The sequence below is a fragment of the Molothrus aeneus genome, chromosome 23 (genome assembly GCF_037042795.1).
Source record: "Molothrus aeneus isolate 106 chromosome 23, BPBGC_Maene_1.0, whole genome shotgun sequence".
NCBI classification, from domain to species: Eukaryota; Metazoa; Chordata; class Aves; order Passeriformes; family Icteridae; genus Molothrus; species Molothrus aeneus.
The window spans coordinates 2,952,490-2,969,779 of NC_089668.1; the positions used below are offsets into that span (position 1 = coordinate 2,952,490).

Below are 17,290 nucleotides of genomic sequence, written 5' to 3' on the forward strand. Positions count from 1 at the left end.
TACAGTCAAGACCCAATTTTGGGCTTTCTGAGTCAGACTGTTCTGCATAGCTTAATTCATCCACTTCCTACTTCTGAGGTACCAAGTGGAGACACCAGGACCAGGCCAGTTTTCAGCCCCAATTTCCAAACCTACAAGTTAGATGACTTTACTAAATACCCCATATACAGATCTGAGACAAGCTCTCAGATCTTCTGAGACCCCTCTGTCAGTCCCTACACCACGTTTGCTTCACTGTTATTTTAAGTCTACCAAAGAAGAGTCCCCAGTCAGCACTCTGGAAGTGCTGAGCTCTTCCCTCTCATGTTTTACCTGCTTTGGGATTTGGTTTTAACTCCAGGCTTTCTTGATCCGTTGCATCCAAAATCTTGTATTTACTTTTTCTTTTGGATTTTCCTTTCCGTCTAAAGGGGAGAAAAAGGAATTAAGGAACAGTCCATTTCTAAAAGAGCCAGAAGAAAAACAACTCTGAGCTTCAAAGCTAAATCACTTGCTATTTAGGACTATGTTCATATTACAAAGCGAAACATTAAAATGTTGCTCAGTTGCACATTTATAGGTTAATCCAAATTTTCCTTCTTAATATAACTCAGAGTTGTGGAACTTCAACATTTAACTTGAAACACTTAAGTGAGAAAACCCAGCATCCCAAGGCTCAGCAGATGACCTGCTGGGACAATGGGATTGAATCTTTAACCTCCTACTGCAGACACTTGGCTGTGAAACCTGGATACAGCAGGGGTTTGGTCTCAGTCCCACCTCTTGCAGCAGCAGATCACCATCCACGACAAGATTCCAAAGGCAACCACGATGACAAAAGATGCAATGATCACATACAGCACACTCCACTCTGCAAGCAAAACCCCAGAGATAAACACATTTTGGCACCTCGTACAACTGACAGTGCAGATTTTAGGGGACTGGCTTTGGGAAAGAAAAGGCAAGGCCTGCCTCTTTGCAGAATTAGAGGCTGGCATTCCTCTTTGCAGAATTAGAGGCTGGCATTCCCCACAGGCAGCACCACCAGATCCCCTAGGGGATCCAGTGTGTGGACCTGCTGGGCAGTGTTCACTGTGTGCTGGTTTATACAATTTGCTCTCCTGTGGCAGGACAGAGATGACAGAAGAGAGCTGTGCTTTATACACCCGGAATAGACTCAACTTTAGTGAGTGTCCACTGGGAGGCTGTGAAGGGAGCTCACTCCCCTGTCAAACATCTGCCCAGAGGTGAGACAAGGGTCTGTGTGCTGGTGTCAGCATCTCATCAGAACAACAGGGAGACAGCAGGTGCCTGGCATGTGCCCAGCCTGGGTTCCAAGCAGGGGTTTCTCTGCCAAGGTGCCCGCCCCGGGGGGGTCACGTACCGCAGTTGCTTTCGCCGTCCCCCATCTGCACCCTGAGGAAATTCTCCATCCAGAAGGGGTCACACACGCAGCGCTTGGTGAAGGAGTCACAGCGCCCGTGCTCGGAGCAGTTCAGCTGACAGGCTGGGGGCCAAAACCAGCAAGGTGAACTAAATGACTCACAGGTGAGGCAAAAATGGGACAAAATAGTTCAATCCAGCCAACCCCTCCTGCAGGCTCTGATCTGAATGTGGCCCCTCTGTAGCTCATTCATAGCTCAGCCGTAATCACAAGAGGTGAGAAGTGCAAAGTAAGCACCTGGGCTTCCTGCCAAACTGAAACATCCCACTTCACCAGCAACATATATTTTGCCTAATAAATCCTCATTTTGATATACAAGTTATGGAATTTGTATATTAGTCAAGTAAATGTTTTTAAACAAAGTTTTGATTTTCCAATTCAAACCCCGACTGTGAGACAGACAAGAAACAAACAGATCCTTTGGAGGCACCAAACAGAACTGAAAAATGGCTCTGAAGGCCACAAAATGGTAAAATCAGGAAGTAATGAAAATAATTACTTTACACAATTCTAGTTTCAAATCTCTAACTGATCAGCAAATGATCCTCACAGGATGGATCTCATAAAAGAAAAGCAGTGCTAATGTAAAGATGTAAAATAATGATAGAAGGGGAACATTTCCTGCAGACTGATGTTTGTGCTGCATAGGAAATGAGTGGGTTCACAGCTACCAAGATGTGCAGTTTATTGTTTTCAGGATGACACTGATTTCAGTGGCTATAGTCCATTAATACTGTATTTTAGTTTCATAAGTATCAATCTGCTTTTGGTTTTGTGAACTCTTATCTTCACAGCAACACTGCAAGTAATTATTTATAAGAAGTTGAATAGTGAATAGACAGAATTAATTGGTAAATAAGCAATTAGTGAATAGTCTAATAGACTTATTTTCTGTTTCCCATTTATTAACATGAAAGCTCCTGCAGTGAGTGTGTGTGGGCATGTGGGTGGTTTTAACACCCTTATTTCTGTCAGGCAGCTGAAAGGAAGGTAAAAGATGTTCAGTCTATCCCAAGAGACTCTCACTTACTGACTGTGTTAATCTCCAGTGCCCGGAAGATAAGGAAGTCTGACTGTTGTTTCCTCAGTTCGTTCTTCAGCGTCCAGGCCACGTCTCGTCCTTTGAATATCTGATGGGGAGGCTGGTTCTGCACAAAGAACACCATCTTCGTGCTGGAAGAGAGGCAAAAATTATTAATTACCTGCTGCTTCTCCAAACATTAGGTGGAGAGCACACTCTCCAGTCTGTCATTAGAGGGACTTACTCAGAATCCCAAATTTATTTGAAGACCAGACTTCTGGCTCTGTTTGAAAGCAGTAATGGCAGACTTGGTCTTACAGTAGAAAACCCTTCAGAATATCTGATCCATTCATGTTTTCCAAGCTATGGCTGCACTCGAATTTGCACATCAAGCAGATCTTTGCATGTTCATGCAAAGCATCAAATCCCCAGACTTTAAGGTCTTGCTGTTTTCATACTCTCTCCTTCCTTCCTTCCTTCCTTCCTTCCTTCCTTCCTTCCTTCCTTCCTTCCTTCCTTCCTTCCTTCCTTCCTTCCTTCCTTCCTTCCTTCCTTCCTTCCTTCCTTCCTTCCTTCCTTCCTTCCTTCCTTCCTTCCTTCCTTCCTTCCTTCCTTCCCTCCTTCCCTCCTTCCCTCCTTCCCTCCTTCCCTCCTTCCCTCCTTCCCTCCTTCCCTCCCTCCTTCCCTCCTCTTTGTGGGATCCTGAGAGTTTACTACCCTGAAACTTGGGGGTCCATTTACACGCTCAGAGCACAGAGCTCCAACACCAGAGAGTGGAAGTTTACAGTCTTTGCAAAGCTGAGTTTAAATGCACCAAGTGCTGTAGCCCAAAAACAACCCAGGTGTGAAGGATTCTGTATTCTGCAGCTTTACTGCATTAACTTTATGATAGAAGAACTTGTTCCTCATGGCTTGCTCACCTTGCAGAGCCCTGTGGATCCTTTAGACTCACAAAAGGATGCATGAATGTTTGGGATTTATTATCACTAGTGAGCTCATGAGTCAATGGCATATCAGTGAAACCCTCAGAGTATGTGAAAAAGAACAAACCAACAGTCAGAGGAAAAAGCTCTTTTTTAACAGCACAAGTTACTTTGACAGTGGAAGCAAAAATGGGATCTTAAAGCCATCTGTCAGGAAACAATCTCTGCTCCTTTATAACACTTCCCACTCTTTTGTCTGCTTGAACACATAAACAGATGAAGCATTAATGACAAGAATCCCTTACTTGCCTTACTCAGGGGCGACTGGTTTGCTCATGGCAGAGACAGAGAGCTACAGTTACAACAGAAAGTGCTGGCTCCTCTGTTCTCAGCTCTCTAGGTTTGCATGGACAATGAATTCTGATTTTCCTGCTACAGCAGGCCATGTGGACACAAAGGAATCGATACATCAGAGCACTCAGCTAGGTGTAAAGTAACAGCAGATTTATTGCTGACTTGCTGCAGGACTTTAAGCATGTCCCTTAAATCTTCTTCAGTGCTTTAGGTACTTTAAAACTACTCCCCTTTTAATAAAAACTAAGTGCAATATTGCACTTATTTCAACAGATTTCCACTCATGGCTTGTTGCCACTCTCCAGGTAGGCAATACCACCCTGACCTACAGCCCTGATCAGCAGTCAACTTCCATGTGTTTAGGATAAATGCAGTTTTCTGTAAGCCAATTAGCAATCAAAATTAAGCTTTTCTATCTCTTCAAACAGAAATTACATTGGCTTTCAACATTTTTTTATACATTAGGTTGAAGCAGTTGTGTAGCCAATAAAGCTTCTGCAGAATTAGTGGAAGATGTTCCCTGTCTGGGGCTGTGTGGTTGGAACTGGATGATCCTTAAGGTCTCTTCCTACCCAATCCAGTCTGTGATTGTATGAGCTACCAATCTGGCATGAAGGTGAAGGGGATTGTTACACACTCTGGTGTGTTCTAAGTGTTTCAGCAAACTCCTCCACCAAACTCTGTTACTTTTCCAGCTGCAGAACATCCCTTTACAGAGTCTCCACAATTTTCAAAAAACAAATCAGATTTGTTCTTATTTTACAGGTTTGAGGTGAAAATACACCAGCAGCAGCAGTTTTCAAGGGCAATGCACCATCCCCAGAGGGGAAAGATACTCAAGACCTGCTTGGCACCTCTGATGCGAGCAGGAATATCAATGTTAACAACTCCACATGTCCCAGCGATCCAATCTGCTTTCCAAAAGGCCTTGATTTTCCAAACCCTCAAGCAATTCCTTGCTGTGTACCCTCCCAGATGAACCCCCACCTTTGTTCAGTGTATGGCTGGATCTTTTGCACGGTGATGTCGGAGTCGAGGACGCCCAGCAGCACCCCAATCTGCCGGATGAACATCCCCTTCTGCCGCTCCGTCAGCTGGCTCACGTTCACATCCAGGATCATCTCCACCAGGTTATTTTTCCTAGGATCTAGACAGAATGTAGATTGTACAGATCTTTAGAGTTTCTATTTAGCAGCCTGGGCACAAGGCAGGTTTTTAGTTATCTTTCTAGGATGTTTCTGATTTGAACACGGAACTACAGAGTGGCACTGTGGGAAGGGACACAAGGTAACAGAAGCAGTGAGAGTCAGCCCTCAAAAACCACAGGAAAACACAACCACATCCCCCAAAACTTTTGACATTTACAGTTCTAAACTAGACTAGATGACACATTTTAATCCCAGTGTGCTGTATCCAGAGGGCTGCAGGCAAATGTGGTACGGCACAAAACTCAGACTCACCAGGTTTGACCTCCACCGTGGTCCTTTCCACATCACTCTCTCCTTTGGCATCTGTTACTCTGAGGTGAAATGTGTAGGTCCCTTCTACCAGATTGGACAGGAGGAGGACAGGATGATGGTCTGAATTATTTAAGACTTCCTGGAAGGCAGAACAAAGTAAGTATGAGGAAACAAAGGATCAAAGCAGCACCATGTATTGTCATATTTCAGGATATGACAGAGTAACAGCCCAACAAGGAGCTTTGTATTTCCTCAGGAGCTGTCAACACTACCTTGCACTGATTTTTGTGATCCTTTACAAAAGAAAGCTCACCCCAGCTGCAGGGCTCCCCTCATCTCGGGTCCACAAGTAGCTGACAATCCCTTTATCATCAGAGGACTTTGATCCATCCAACTCTGCTGTGTTTGTGGGCAAGGTGATGACAACATTACCAGCAATCTTTGCAACAGGTGGCTTGTTTATCTCTAAATAAACAGAGAGAAAACACTTGGAGAAAGATCTTGTAATGCCCAATTAAAAATTACTGCATTAGATCTCCAGTGTACTCCAGAAATCCCAGTCTAACCCCAGGGAAGAGAAGGGAAATGCTGCAGGATTAAGCTGAAAATACCACTCCTCCAGAAAAGGGCAAATCTCAAGGCCACTTCAGTGCTCTCCACATTGTCTCCCTCCATTCCTTACTTCTGTTGTGTCTCTGAACACAGGTTTTGCTGAACTGCTCAGAGATAACCAGCGACTGAGCAGCTCTGCTCATGGCTGGACGTACCTTCCTTGACGATGACGTTGACGGAGCTTTGGCTCTGCAGGTTCCTCTCATCTTTCACTGTCAGAGTGAACTCATATGTCCCAACCTGGAGGCCTGTGACAGTGGCAATGCTGCTGTTGGCATTCTCCAGCTTCACACCATCTGGACCCCTAACCAAGACACAAGGGGTTTGGTTAGTTTTGGGCCTTTTTCAGGGGTTTTGATAAGTTTGAACTTTGCACAGAGCACTGGAGGTAACCTCGCTCCAAACAGGAGCCTGGAAATAATAGGCCATTATAAAAATTAAAATTATGTTCTCCAGTTACAGCAAGATAATCTAAAGAATAAGTGCAGAATCCAGAACAAAAAGTATAATTTCTGGCAGGTTAATGCATTGGTTAATTTTAAACCAGAGGAACACTGATAACAGCACTTAGGTGGTGTTTACAAATAGTGGTACTTTCAGCAACTTGGCTTGTGAACTGCACAATGAGCCAATTTTGTAAAAAAAAAAAAAGGTGCAAAGCAATAACAGTCCTTCATTTCTAAGGCTTTGCACAGACATTGCATTAACAAACAGAAAAAGCTACTGGAAGTTGCTAATAGGCTTTTTCCTGAATTCCCTAAAGCATTTCAGGGAATTTAGAGTTGAAGAGAACTCTGCCTCCTTTAAACAAACTGCAAAAGCATCAAGTTAGGAGGCCCTGCTGTTGTTGAGCACAAGGGTCAGTCTCTCCATGAGACCCAAGCTCCATTGCTGTGAATGGAAACACAGCTGAGCCACACCATGCTCAGAGTGGGAGCCAGGCCTAGAGATGAAGGCAAAGCTATTTCTCATGCTCAAAGAAAACCCCCCTTCTTTCCAATCAAATATAAATCCTTGTCTTATTCAGGCAAAGCTTGTCAGGCCCCATGTGACCATGACTGAACACCAGAGAGGTGTGGGGGTGTTTTAAATGAAAGATTTGGATACACAAGAACATGGAAGGTGATACACACCGTGTTTTTTCCCAAAGATAGAAGACTATCTTCTGGTCATCTGAGCTCTTGCTGCCATCTAGAGTGGTGCTGTCCACAGGAAGAGTCAATTCTTTATCTGGACCAGCATCTGCCTTTGGGGGCTTGTTGTTCTCTGGAAAAGAATGCAGGATTTTTCACACACACACCACAAAGGTGAAGCTTAAAACACCACCAATAAGATTTTCCAGTACATCCCTTGCCCACTACCTTGTATTCAGATAAAGTTAGGTTAAAAGCAGTTAAGAAATTCAATAAGCATTTAATTCACACATGTGCAATAAAATGAAACTGAAAACTAGGAATTCTGATTTTTGCTCTCATTCTCTCAGTACTGCTCCACTTTTCCTGCCCCTGTCCCAGGACCCAGCACTGTGGGCAGACACAGCTGTTTGGAAATACAATCCTGCCTTTATTGTAGGAAAATATCAATTAGGTTACATTGTGTAAAATAAGAGAATGGCCCACAAAGGTAATATTCCTACAAGCTTTCTTTTGCTCATTTATCAGCAATATACCAGCCCAGAATGTTCCTAAATCAGATCAGCTTTTCTGAAAGTCACCATAAGATCTAGAGGTCGCTGACAGATTGCTGCTCACCTCCAACCCCTGGAAGGGAAGCAGCAAGAGCAGGTAAAGGCAGCTTACCTGGCTGGACTATCACAGTGACCTCTGCAGTGGACTGGTGCCCAGCAGAATCAGTCACTATGAGCTGGTAGGTGTAATCACCTTCCTGCATTGCAGAGAGCTGCAAGACTGGTGTCCTCACACCCTGTAAGAAAAGATTTTCATGGATTAAAAACAATCCTCGTGCAGATGATGGTGGGCCAGAAGACTCTGATTCTAAAGTAACTGTTGCCAGCACATTCTAGGGGGTTATTACCAAGTCCTGCTATTGGAGCAGGAGTCTGTGCCACTTCAGCAAAGCTCTTGCAGCTAAATTTATGCATACTACAAGGACACTGTTGTGGGGCATTACAAGAGTAATGCCATACAAGCAGACCTTTAGGGATTCAATAGTTCCCAACTCCAGTAAAATCTCTGGGGAGCCCTGTGCAAATCCCACACATTGTGAACCCGATTCATGGACTTTCTTATTCTATAAATTTGACAGTAGTAATAGTCTTTAAAACTAAAATGATGACACAGAAACAAGTTCCAACATTTACTGTTTAGCACTGAGAAGAGTCTGGCCAGTATCAGTAAAATTCAGACTCCAAGATTCAGCTCAGAAGTTCCCACCCCTCTCAATCCCCCTTCTTCAGCAGGTTTTAAAAGTGCATTGCTCAAGAAAGGAACAGGATGCCAGTGGTGAGGCTGGTGCTCCAGCTAAGCCACTAAACCACCACCAGCTTCACAAGGATTTAACCTTAGGCACATACTTATATCACACATTTGCTCTGTAGGATTCTAAAAGACATTTGCTAACAGTCCATTAAAACTGGTTTGATTATAGACAAAATCCCAGCTAGTGAGCAATCCAGATGGAGCACAGGAGACACTGACCTGCATCTCCATCACCTTCCCTTTGCTGTTGGGGCTCAGCAGCCACTCGTAGCTGACGATGCTGTGGTCGTCCGTGCTCTGGTTGCCATAGAGAGTGATGGAGTTCTGGGGCAGGGTGATCACCTGGTTTGGGCCAGCATTGGCCACTGGAGGATAATCCACTGCCTTCTTCACAGTCAGGTTAGCAGTGGTGGAGTTACTGGCACCATCTGAGTCCACAACTGTTAGACTGAAGAGGGAAATAAGAAGTGATGGTGACCAGAGCTGAATACAGACTTTTCTGAATAGAAACTTCCCCCAAATGTCCAATTATCAGCCTCAAAGTGATGCAAGTAATTCAACAGTCACATCCATCTCTCACTTGAAATCTAACAACCAGTTCCAAGGTGAAACACAGAAGTGCATTCTAACCCCCAAGTGGCCTGGACACAGCACATCTCCTCAGGTAGGCAGGTACCACAAAACACAACTGCTTTCTGCTAAATCTAGACCTGAACATGGATGTGGTAAGTTCATGCCAACAGGTTAACAAGAAAGCAGTGATCACTAAGAGGTACTCCATGTTATTTTACTTTAAATAGATCTGCTGATGCAGTGATGGACATCACACCAAAATACAGGCCAAAGGAAAAACACAGGACAAATACAAAAGTAAAATCAGCCACCACCTATTGCCCAGTTGTGCATCAATCCATTATACCTCATTCACTTATCTGAGACAAACACATTGCATTTAAAAACTGGATTTGAAGACTGCATTTCTTCCTAAGCCTTTACCCAAAGAGTTTAGATTTGACATTTCAAGAGACATTTTGCAGTACTGACAGACCAGCCACCATCTTAACCAGGGCTACAAGGCAAGAATAAGAAGTAGCTGGACAGCTTATCTCTCCTGAAGTGCAAAGCTACAAAACTGCTTGAAAGTGTAGGAGTGGAGAGAGGGAACATCACAAAACGGAGTTCTCTCCATGTTTTGTGTTGGGTTTTTTTAAAGCAGATTAACACTTCAGGAATCTCATACATTTCACTCGTAAGGGATGGGAACTGATGGACTCTGCCAGGTGTGACCTACCTGAAAGTGTAATTCCCAGGTACCAAGTTGGTGAGTGTCAGTATGGGAGTGTCACTGGAAACCTTCTCCTCCCTCAGGGGACCCTTCAGCTCTTCCCAGTGGTAGCTGATAATTTTATCATCATCAGTGCTTTCTGTTTCAGTAATGGAGGAAAACGCACACACACAAAGAGTTGGAAAATGCTGCTTCACAGATTCCAATGGTCAGTCCCCACTTCTGCCCTGGGTTTAGTATTTTTGGCTGAAGCCCAAAGTCCCTGTTATGCTCAGACACCCAAACTGTAACAAATCAATGCTAGCTGGGCCTAAGACAACCTGAATTTGTTTAAAGGAACTCCTGAAAAGCTCTAGTGCAGGCCAGGATCACTGAAGGTGGCGTGTCAGTAACTTACACATTTGAAGTTTAGCCAAGAGCCCGGTAATTTTGACTGACAGTAATTACTTTTTGATTCTGAGCAGCAACCTCCAGAGCTTTTCCTTTTTTAGGAGACTGGCTCAGGCCAGTGCCCTTCAAAAGGAACATGGAGAGGTGCTGCTGTGTGTGTTCTGCTCTCCTGGCCAGAGAGGCCAATTCTTTTCACTGAACTGTGTTTGACAATGTCATTGTTTCTCTTGAACTTTATGCAAAAGGCCAGCCCAGGACCAAACACAAAGCCCCCTGCTGGATGCTGCACTAAAACCTGCAGGTACTCACTGCTGCCGTCGATAAGAGTGGAAATGGTTGGCAGGGAGATTTCCTGGAATGGTGGGGACACGATGGCAACAGGAGGCTGATTCACCCGGGGCTCTGCAACAACAACCCAGCTGTTACCATCACACTACAGGCAGAAAGTCCTGGCCAAGGAACTGCAAAACTATCAGCAACAGTGATTTGTGCTTCCAGCATGTTCTACACCAGCTTGGGGAATCAGTGCTGCCAAAAAGGGCTTCAAACAGTGTGGGGTGAACAGCCAGCACATCAGTGCTCTGGGAAGGCTGCACTGCATCAGTTTTTCCCTACTGGGTCAAGCACCTACAGCTTCTTGCCACAGTGTGGCTGCTGCTCTGAAAAGTGAAGGATTTTGGTGCATGCTGCCAGCTGCAAACTCACTGCTTATAAGGAAATGATCAGCCACAGCACCCAGAAGACCAGCCACACACTCTTGCTAATTTAGGGAGTGCAAGAGGCCTTCTTTGCCCACAAAGCTTGTACAAGAAGTCTTGCTGAAGACTGCAAAATGAAGGGGTTTTATTGACACTTGTGGTTGTCTCTTTACACAGGCCACATAAAAAGTGAGGCAGCACAAGATGCTGTACCTCCACCAGCTCACCTGCAAACCAAGTCTTACAATAGGGAATGAGATTTGACTTAACCTGCCTGTGGTTGGGAATGATATTTCTTATGGACAGGAAAGAAAGGAACCTCCAAAGGAGCTTCAAAGCTCTGGCTTCTCTTGAGTTTTTGCTCCTGCTGCTATAAGATTTTTGTCAGACTGCAGCTAGTTTTTATGGAAGCAGTGGCCTGTCAGGGTGAGATGTTTGCTGAGCACTTCCATAGCAGGATTAGAGCTCTTTTATCAAGTGGTTGGCTTGATACAGTACAGCAAAAATAGCAATGTTTAGCAATAGCTTCCAATCTCAGGAAATTATTTAATATATACACATATATATGTGTGTGTGTGTGTGTGTGTGTATATATATATACACTCACATATATATGTGTATATATTAAATGATGTATATATTAAATGATGTATATATTACATGCTGCAAGTTGATAGCACAATGAACTATCCCCACACCAAACCAAACAATCTAACCCCATGGTACAGCTGCCTTGGCTTGTCAGAGATGGCTGAAGTCAAGGAAAATCCAATCCAATCCCAGCACTCACTTGGATTCACTGTTACATTCACATATCCCTCTCCATGAGCGTTTTCCCCATCCACAACGACTTTGAACTCGTACAGGCCAACAGTAAGCTGGAAACAAACACAAAGGATTATTTACCTACAGGTTGGTGGCACCATGTCAGGACCTATTGGAAGGTCAAGTTCCTGTGCTTTGGCACAGGAGCACCCAGGCAATTGTGCTTCAGCCTCTACATACACAGCAAAGGAGGGTTTCCAGGCCAAAATGGCATCACAGGTATTTTAGTTTACAATGGCTATGCAGAAAGACTTGTATTTCTCTCTGCCACAGGACTGTCAGTCAAGCTTTATTTTCCAGCAACAAAAGGCAAACAGAAGAGAGATAATAGAGATTAGTTCAGTTTGTCTGGCCACAGGAATCTGAGCTAGCAGATTGCATTTGAGGTGAAAAAGGCTGCATGTAAGAAGAAAATCTCTTCTTGTGTATTTTTATAAATGCAAGTGTTTCTTCTTTTCCTTCTAGGTGACATGAGCCAGGCAGTCACCTCTTCACCATCCACTATTGAGCCAAAATGAGAGGATGAGGGACCAGGTGCTGGATAACAATCTTGACACCCAAAAGGCTGAAACCCTGCCAGAGACCTGCACACTCTTTTCCAAAGGTTTGGCTCTACATGATATCCTTACTAAAGCCTGTAGATTCTTTTTCTCAGTGCAGTAGAATCCAGGCTGCTCAGAGGAATGTCTCAAGTACAGAACTGTATATTCACAGTACTTAGAGTCATTTCCTTGTTAAGAATCCCCATGTGCAGGAACTGGCAACCTCTTCCCTGTCAGAGCTTGTCTAAGAGCAGCAGCCAGGGACATGTCATGAGGTATTGCAGGGTTCTTGTTAATGGAAGCAGCAAGACCCTCTTCCAGTGGGCAGTACAAGGCTCAGATAAGCAGACTACCCCACTGTTCCAGGAATATTCCCTCCCCTTGTTACTGTTAAACTGTCCCATTTGTGTGCCTTGTGACACTGCTTGTAGGCAGCTTGTACCTCCTGAAATCAATTTCCTCCTTCCCTCGTGCCAGATCAATCTCCTTTTTCTAAGAGCCTCAGAAGAGGGCTTGCAGTCCAGTGTTGGCTGCCTGCCCACCATGCAATTTCCTATTCACCCTGAAATCCCAAACAAATCTTTCCTGGCTGGTGGGGTCCCCATCTTCTCCACTTGGCATTTAACACAGCAGGATAGGAAGTAGCCAAAGCTTTACCTTAGACAACTTCAGGGTCTGGGAGTGCTTCTCTGCCATTACTCCACTATAGTCTTTTGGATGAGTAATCAACTCCCACTCATAGGAATATGTGGTTCCTTAAACAAAAAGAAAAGGTCCAGATGTTTTTTTTCAAAGCCTGTCTTTCTGCCATGCTAAAGAACTGCAAAGGTATTAAACATTTACAAGGCACATTCTGCTGCACTGTGGAGAAATGAGACAGCTTGGGCTGTGGCTTTTTGGGAATATACCCAGGAAAAGAGACAATCTGTGCTTCTAAAGTCATTTACTCTGGAATCAAAACCCATCTTTCAGCCTCCAAGGCAATAAAGAGCTTTGGAACAATCACAGCTCCAGGATAATAAGAGAGAAAAGCCTTATCACATCCTCAGATCCTGCAGACACAGGAATGCCAATTTTTGAGCAGGAATGAATCAATCCCTGCTGCCCACAACATGGAATACACCTGCTTCTACAGCTCCCACTGCCACAGTGGACAGAGTTAAGAATTTTTAAAATACCTGCCAACAATTTGATTAAATGAGGAGTGTATAGAATGTGTTCCTCAGCAGGCAAATACCCCAGTTCAGATTTTGATCACTTGCTAAAACAGCTCAGTTCCTACCAGCTAATATCAAGACTAGATGCTAAAAGTCCAATTCTTCCTCATACACCACTCTGAGAATGTGCCATCTCTTCTCCCATCTCATCCCACAATCTCCCAAATCCACTGGCTTTGTAGCACTTTCCATTTTTTTTGTGCCTCACTATTTTCTCTGAGAGGCAGCACAAGACAATAGCTGAGTATGAAAAATTTCCACAGGAAAGTGCTCTCTGACAAAAGACATTTTCAAGACTGCCCTTATTACATGCCACACATAATGACTGTTTGCCTTTTCACATCCCAAGCCCTTAGCAGAATTCCCAGGGAAGCTTTACCAGGTGGTGGTTCAGGAAGCACAAATGCATTCAGCTGAACTTCATTCTTTGGCAGGGTCACTTGAACACTGTCTCCAGCAGAAACCACCAGCTCCTTCATAGCTGAAAGGGACAAACACAGAATTGGAGAGGAACAGGGGAAAAATAAACCCCAGCTTGGTTTCAGTTGATGGAATAAACCCCAGCTACAAATGATGATGTATTTTGTAAACATCCTGCTCCTCAAGAGCCCTCCCATCTCAGGTTTTGCTCTCCTTGTCAATGTAAAAGCACTAATGGGGGTGTACAATTTTTAGTCACCTCTCTCTTTGCAGATACTGGGCTGAAACCTGGCCCTTGGGCCCTGCACAGGGACTCTCCTCACCCAGGTCCAGCAGGATGGGAAGGGTTTTACTTGACAGCTTTTTGGCAGAGAACTCAGCTGCAGGCTCATGGCACAGCAAGACAAACACTGCTACTTCCAAACTGCAATTCCAAAGCTTCACAAATATATAAAGAATCCACAGAATTTCTTCTTTGAAAAATTGCTTGAGGGCTAAGAGAATTTTTTTAAACTTGCATAGCTGCCACACTGGGTATGGAAGCTCAAGATACAAACTTGGTCCTTTTTTATTTATATTTTCTTTCCCACCCCCCGCTCAAGAATTTTCTTGCCATTCCATTTCAAATAAACTGACAGGTTCCTTTTAAAAACTACAGGATAACCTTGAAAACTATAGCCAGGGACATATTTTTTTCTGCTTTTTATTAGCATTAAGATAACCAGAAAATTCAACACATTTCTTAAAAACACCTCTTGGCCTTCTCATCTCTCTCTTCCCTTCCCATTTGCTTTATATTTATCTTTTTATTATTGGACCTGGGAATTATGCATAGAAAATATTCATTCTTTAGTTTGACCCTGTCAAAGACAATATTTCAGAGGTATGCACAAAAAATCCAAATTAAAAAAAATGGGAAAAGGGACCTTAGACATTCTGCTATTTTCCCACCTTTATTATCTATTATTTATCTATCTTCCAATTTTAATAGCTAGTGGAATTAACCACCTTTTTTTCCCCTCTCAAATACTCCATCAATCTTTCACCTTCAAAGAGTTCCAAGGCAAAAAGCAATCAGATCTCATTAGGAAATAATAAAAACAAAACCCAGACAAACAGATAAAAAACCTTGGAAAAACTACTCTTTACATCATCTTTGCATTGGTTAGCAAAACCAGGAGGCCCTGGCTATGTTAGATGTCCCAGACAAACCAATGAAGATTTTTAAAGCATATTTTCCAGTTTTAGGTGGGGTAGGCCCTTAAAAAAATAATTTAAAAAAAATTAACTTGTCAGCACAAGCAGCCAATGAACTTCCTGCCAAAACCATCTTTGGATGCAGCGCTTCCCTTCCACTTTCCATTTGTTCCCTTGTAAGGGAAAGGCACCCTAAATTCAAAAGCAATTCAGCAGTGAATGCTTCAGCACACTGGCTGCAGTGAATTCTGAGACAGCACACGGGCAGTACACGCCATTCCCGGTGTGCAGCCACCCCTCCAGGGAGAGCTGCCAGCCTGGCTCAGGGAACAGAGCTGCCAAAGGCCATTTTGGCCTGGGTGCACTTTCAACAGTCTGTTTTAGGAAATACCAGTGTGAACAGGAACATCAGCATGCTGCAGAGCAAAGCACGGGCTAACAGCCAAGTACACTGTTCTCCACGGCTGAACTGTGCAGTGACACTTCAGGGACAGAAAAGAATCAGTTACACCCTCTTCTGAGCACACATTAAGGTTTCTGCTGGATTTGATGGATAGCAGTGTGCCAAGGCTACTGGAAAAACATTTCCCAGGACTCTGCCCTGCATCACATCTCAGCCTTCACGTTGGGAACTAAGATATCCTCATTAATTCCCAGCTGTCCTCACATGCAATGGTCACATGCAGATTTATGATGTTCAAGTTCCATTCCAGACCTCAGGAATTACTGGGATCCAACAGCACATGTGCTGACACAGACGCCTCAGTATTTTCTCCAAGGTACCAAATTATCTATATATCTATATATATTATATATAGAGATATTTTATGCATATTTTATATATACTATATATATATAATATACTATATCTGTATCTATATATAATATATATAGATATACATATATATAGACATAGATATATAGATATATCGATATATCCACACACATATATAGATATCTATATATTTTAATATATATTTTAATACATATATAATATATTATACATAATATAATATATATACATATATAGTATATTATATATACTATATATAATATAGTATATATACTATATATAATATATAGTACACTATATATAATATACTATATATAATTATATCATATATAATATACTCTATCAATATATAATATATAGCTATATATAGATATATACACATTATAGATATATAGCTATATATTTTATATATATATTTATACTCATTTTTATGTATATTATATCTATTATATAATCTATATATCTACATCTAGATATAATATAGATAGATATAGATATGATAGATAGATAGATAGATGGATGGATAGATAGATAGATAGATAGATAGATAGATAGATAGATAGATAGATAGATAGATAGATAGATAGATAGATAGATAATTATGGTACCTTGATACCATATATTTACAGATATATTTATAATATATCTATATATATTCTTCCACACTGCTGTGGCTTGAAAAAGCCTGAGCAGGTGACATTTGCTGGAGCCCTGCAAGTCCTCACCTGGAGTGGTGGCAGCAGTGCTTGGGGCTGCAGCAGTGCTGCTCTGGGCTGTAGTTACACTGCCATTTGTGGGCACTCCACTGGGCACAGAAGTCTCTGCCTGTGCCTTTGCTGTGCTTTTCACTGGCACAGGGCTGGCTGTGGGAAACTGAGGGTGGGCATCATCAGGCTGCCCAGGCTGCTCAGTCTTCCCTGGAGCTGTCAGGTCCAGTGCCACAGGGCTGGAGAACGTAGCCAGCACTGATGATTCTGGTGCAGATGTTCCTGTGTGGATCTGGAAAGGAAGAAGTTGTCTGAGTTTGATCTGAACACTGAATGGCAGTTTGAAGTTGCCTTTCTCCTCCTCCACAGTTAGTGAGGCTGAAAAATCCCTGGTTTGTTTTTCCAGAAGCAGGAATTTTTACAGCTTCCCCTTCTCTTTTCTGAAGTGTTTCTTCATGTTCTTCCTCCAGAGCACACAATTCTACCCCAGCTGAACACCAGTTAACACCAGATTTAGCTACAGCATACCATATATATTTGATATGGCAAATATAAGAGAAGATCCAGGTTCAAAATTGCAAAAGAACAGAAAGGTGGGATAAGACAGAGCCTGAAGACAGGGACCACAAACTGGGGTTCATTCACTCTGGCTGTGACTTCCTTTTCCTGAAGCCATGCAGTTGGCCAACATGAAGCAGGAGGATTGCAGTGGCATTTTTATGTCATAACTGAATTGTTACAGCAAGAGGAAATTTATTTTGGAATCACTCTTCAAAGCAAGGTGAGCTGACACACACAGCTCCCTGCGTGCCTGCCCCAGGAGATGCTGCTGGGCAGGGAGAGGAGCTGGAGGGCACAAAGTTTGCTCACATCCACACAGGATGAGCCACTTGATTGAAAATAATCAGAATGGCAGGAACAATTTCCTTTCTTTCATCAAAAAATTCCTTTTACCTAGCCCCATCCCAGCTCCCAGCCTGCCAGG

At 43.1% G+C, this 17,290-nt stretch overlaps 1 protein-coding gene across 1 annotated transcript in view; it reads right to left on the bottom strand.

Annotated features, from left to right (window-relative positions):
• Nucleotides 1-17,290, bottom strand: part of KIAA0319L (KIAA0319 like) — a 30,749-nt gene that overhangs the window by 3,362 nt on the left and 10,097 nt on the right. Inside the window, exons 4-20 of the mRNA XM_066564678.1 lie at nt 16,324-16,597; nt 13,568-13,669; nt 12,629-12,726; nt 11,395-11,482; nt 10,216-10,308; nt 9,523-9,655; nt 8,451-8,679; nt 7,593-7,716; nt 6,927-7,059; nt 5,949-6,097; nt 5,495-5,646; nt 5,182-5,320; nt 4,709-4,868; nt 2,454-2,596; nt 1,364-1,486; nt 760-850; nt 313-404 (exon numbers count right to left, since the gene is read on the bottom strand). Of these exons, the coding sequence (XP_066420775.1) occupies nt 313-404; nt 760-850; nt 1,364-1,486; nt 2,454-2,596; nt 4,709-4,868; nt 5,182-5,320; nt 5,495-5,646; nt 5,949-6,097; nt 6,927-7,059; nt 7,593-7,716; nt 8,451-8,679; nt 9,523-9,655; nt 10,216-10,308; nt 11,395-11,482; nt 12,629-12,726; nt 13,568-13,669; nt 16,324-16,597 (2,323 nt within the window). The remainder of the gene's footprint in view (nt 1-312; nt 405-759; nt 851-1,363; nt 1,487-2,453; nt 2,597-4,708; nt 4,869-5,181; nt 5,321-5,494; nt 5,647-5,948; nt 6,098-6,926; nt 7,060-7,592; nt 7,717-8,450; nt 8,680-9,522; nt 9,656-10,215; nt 10,309-11,394; nt 11,483-12,628; nt 12,727-13,567; nt 13,670-16,323; nt 16,598-17,290) is intronic.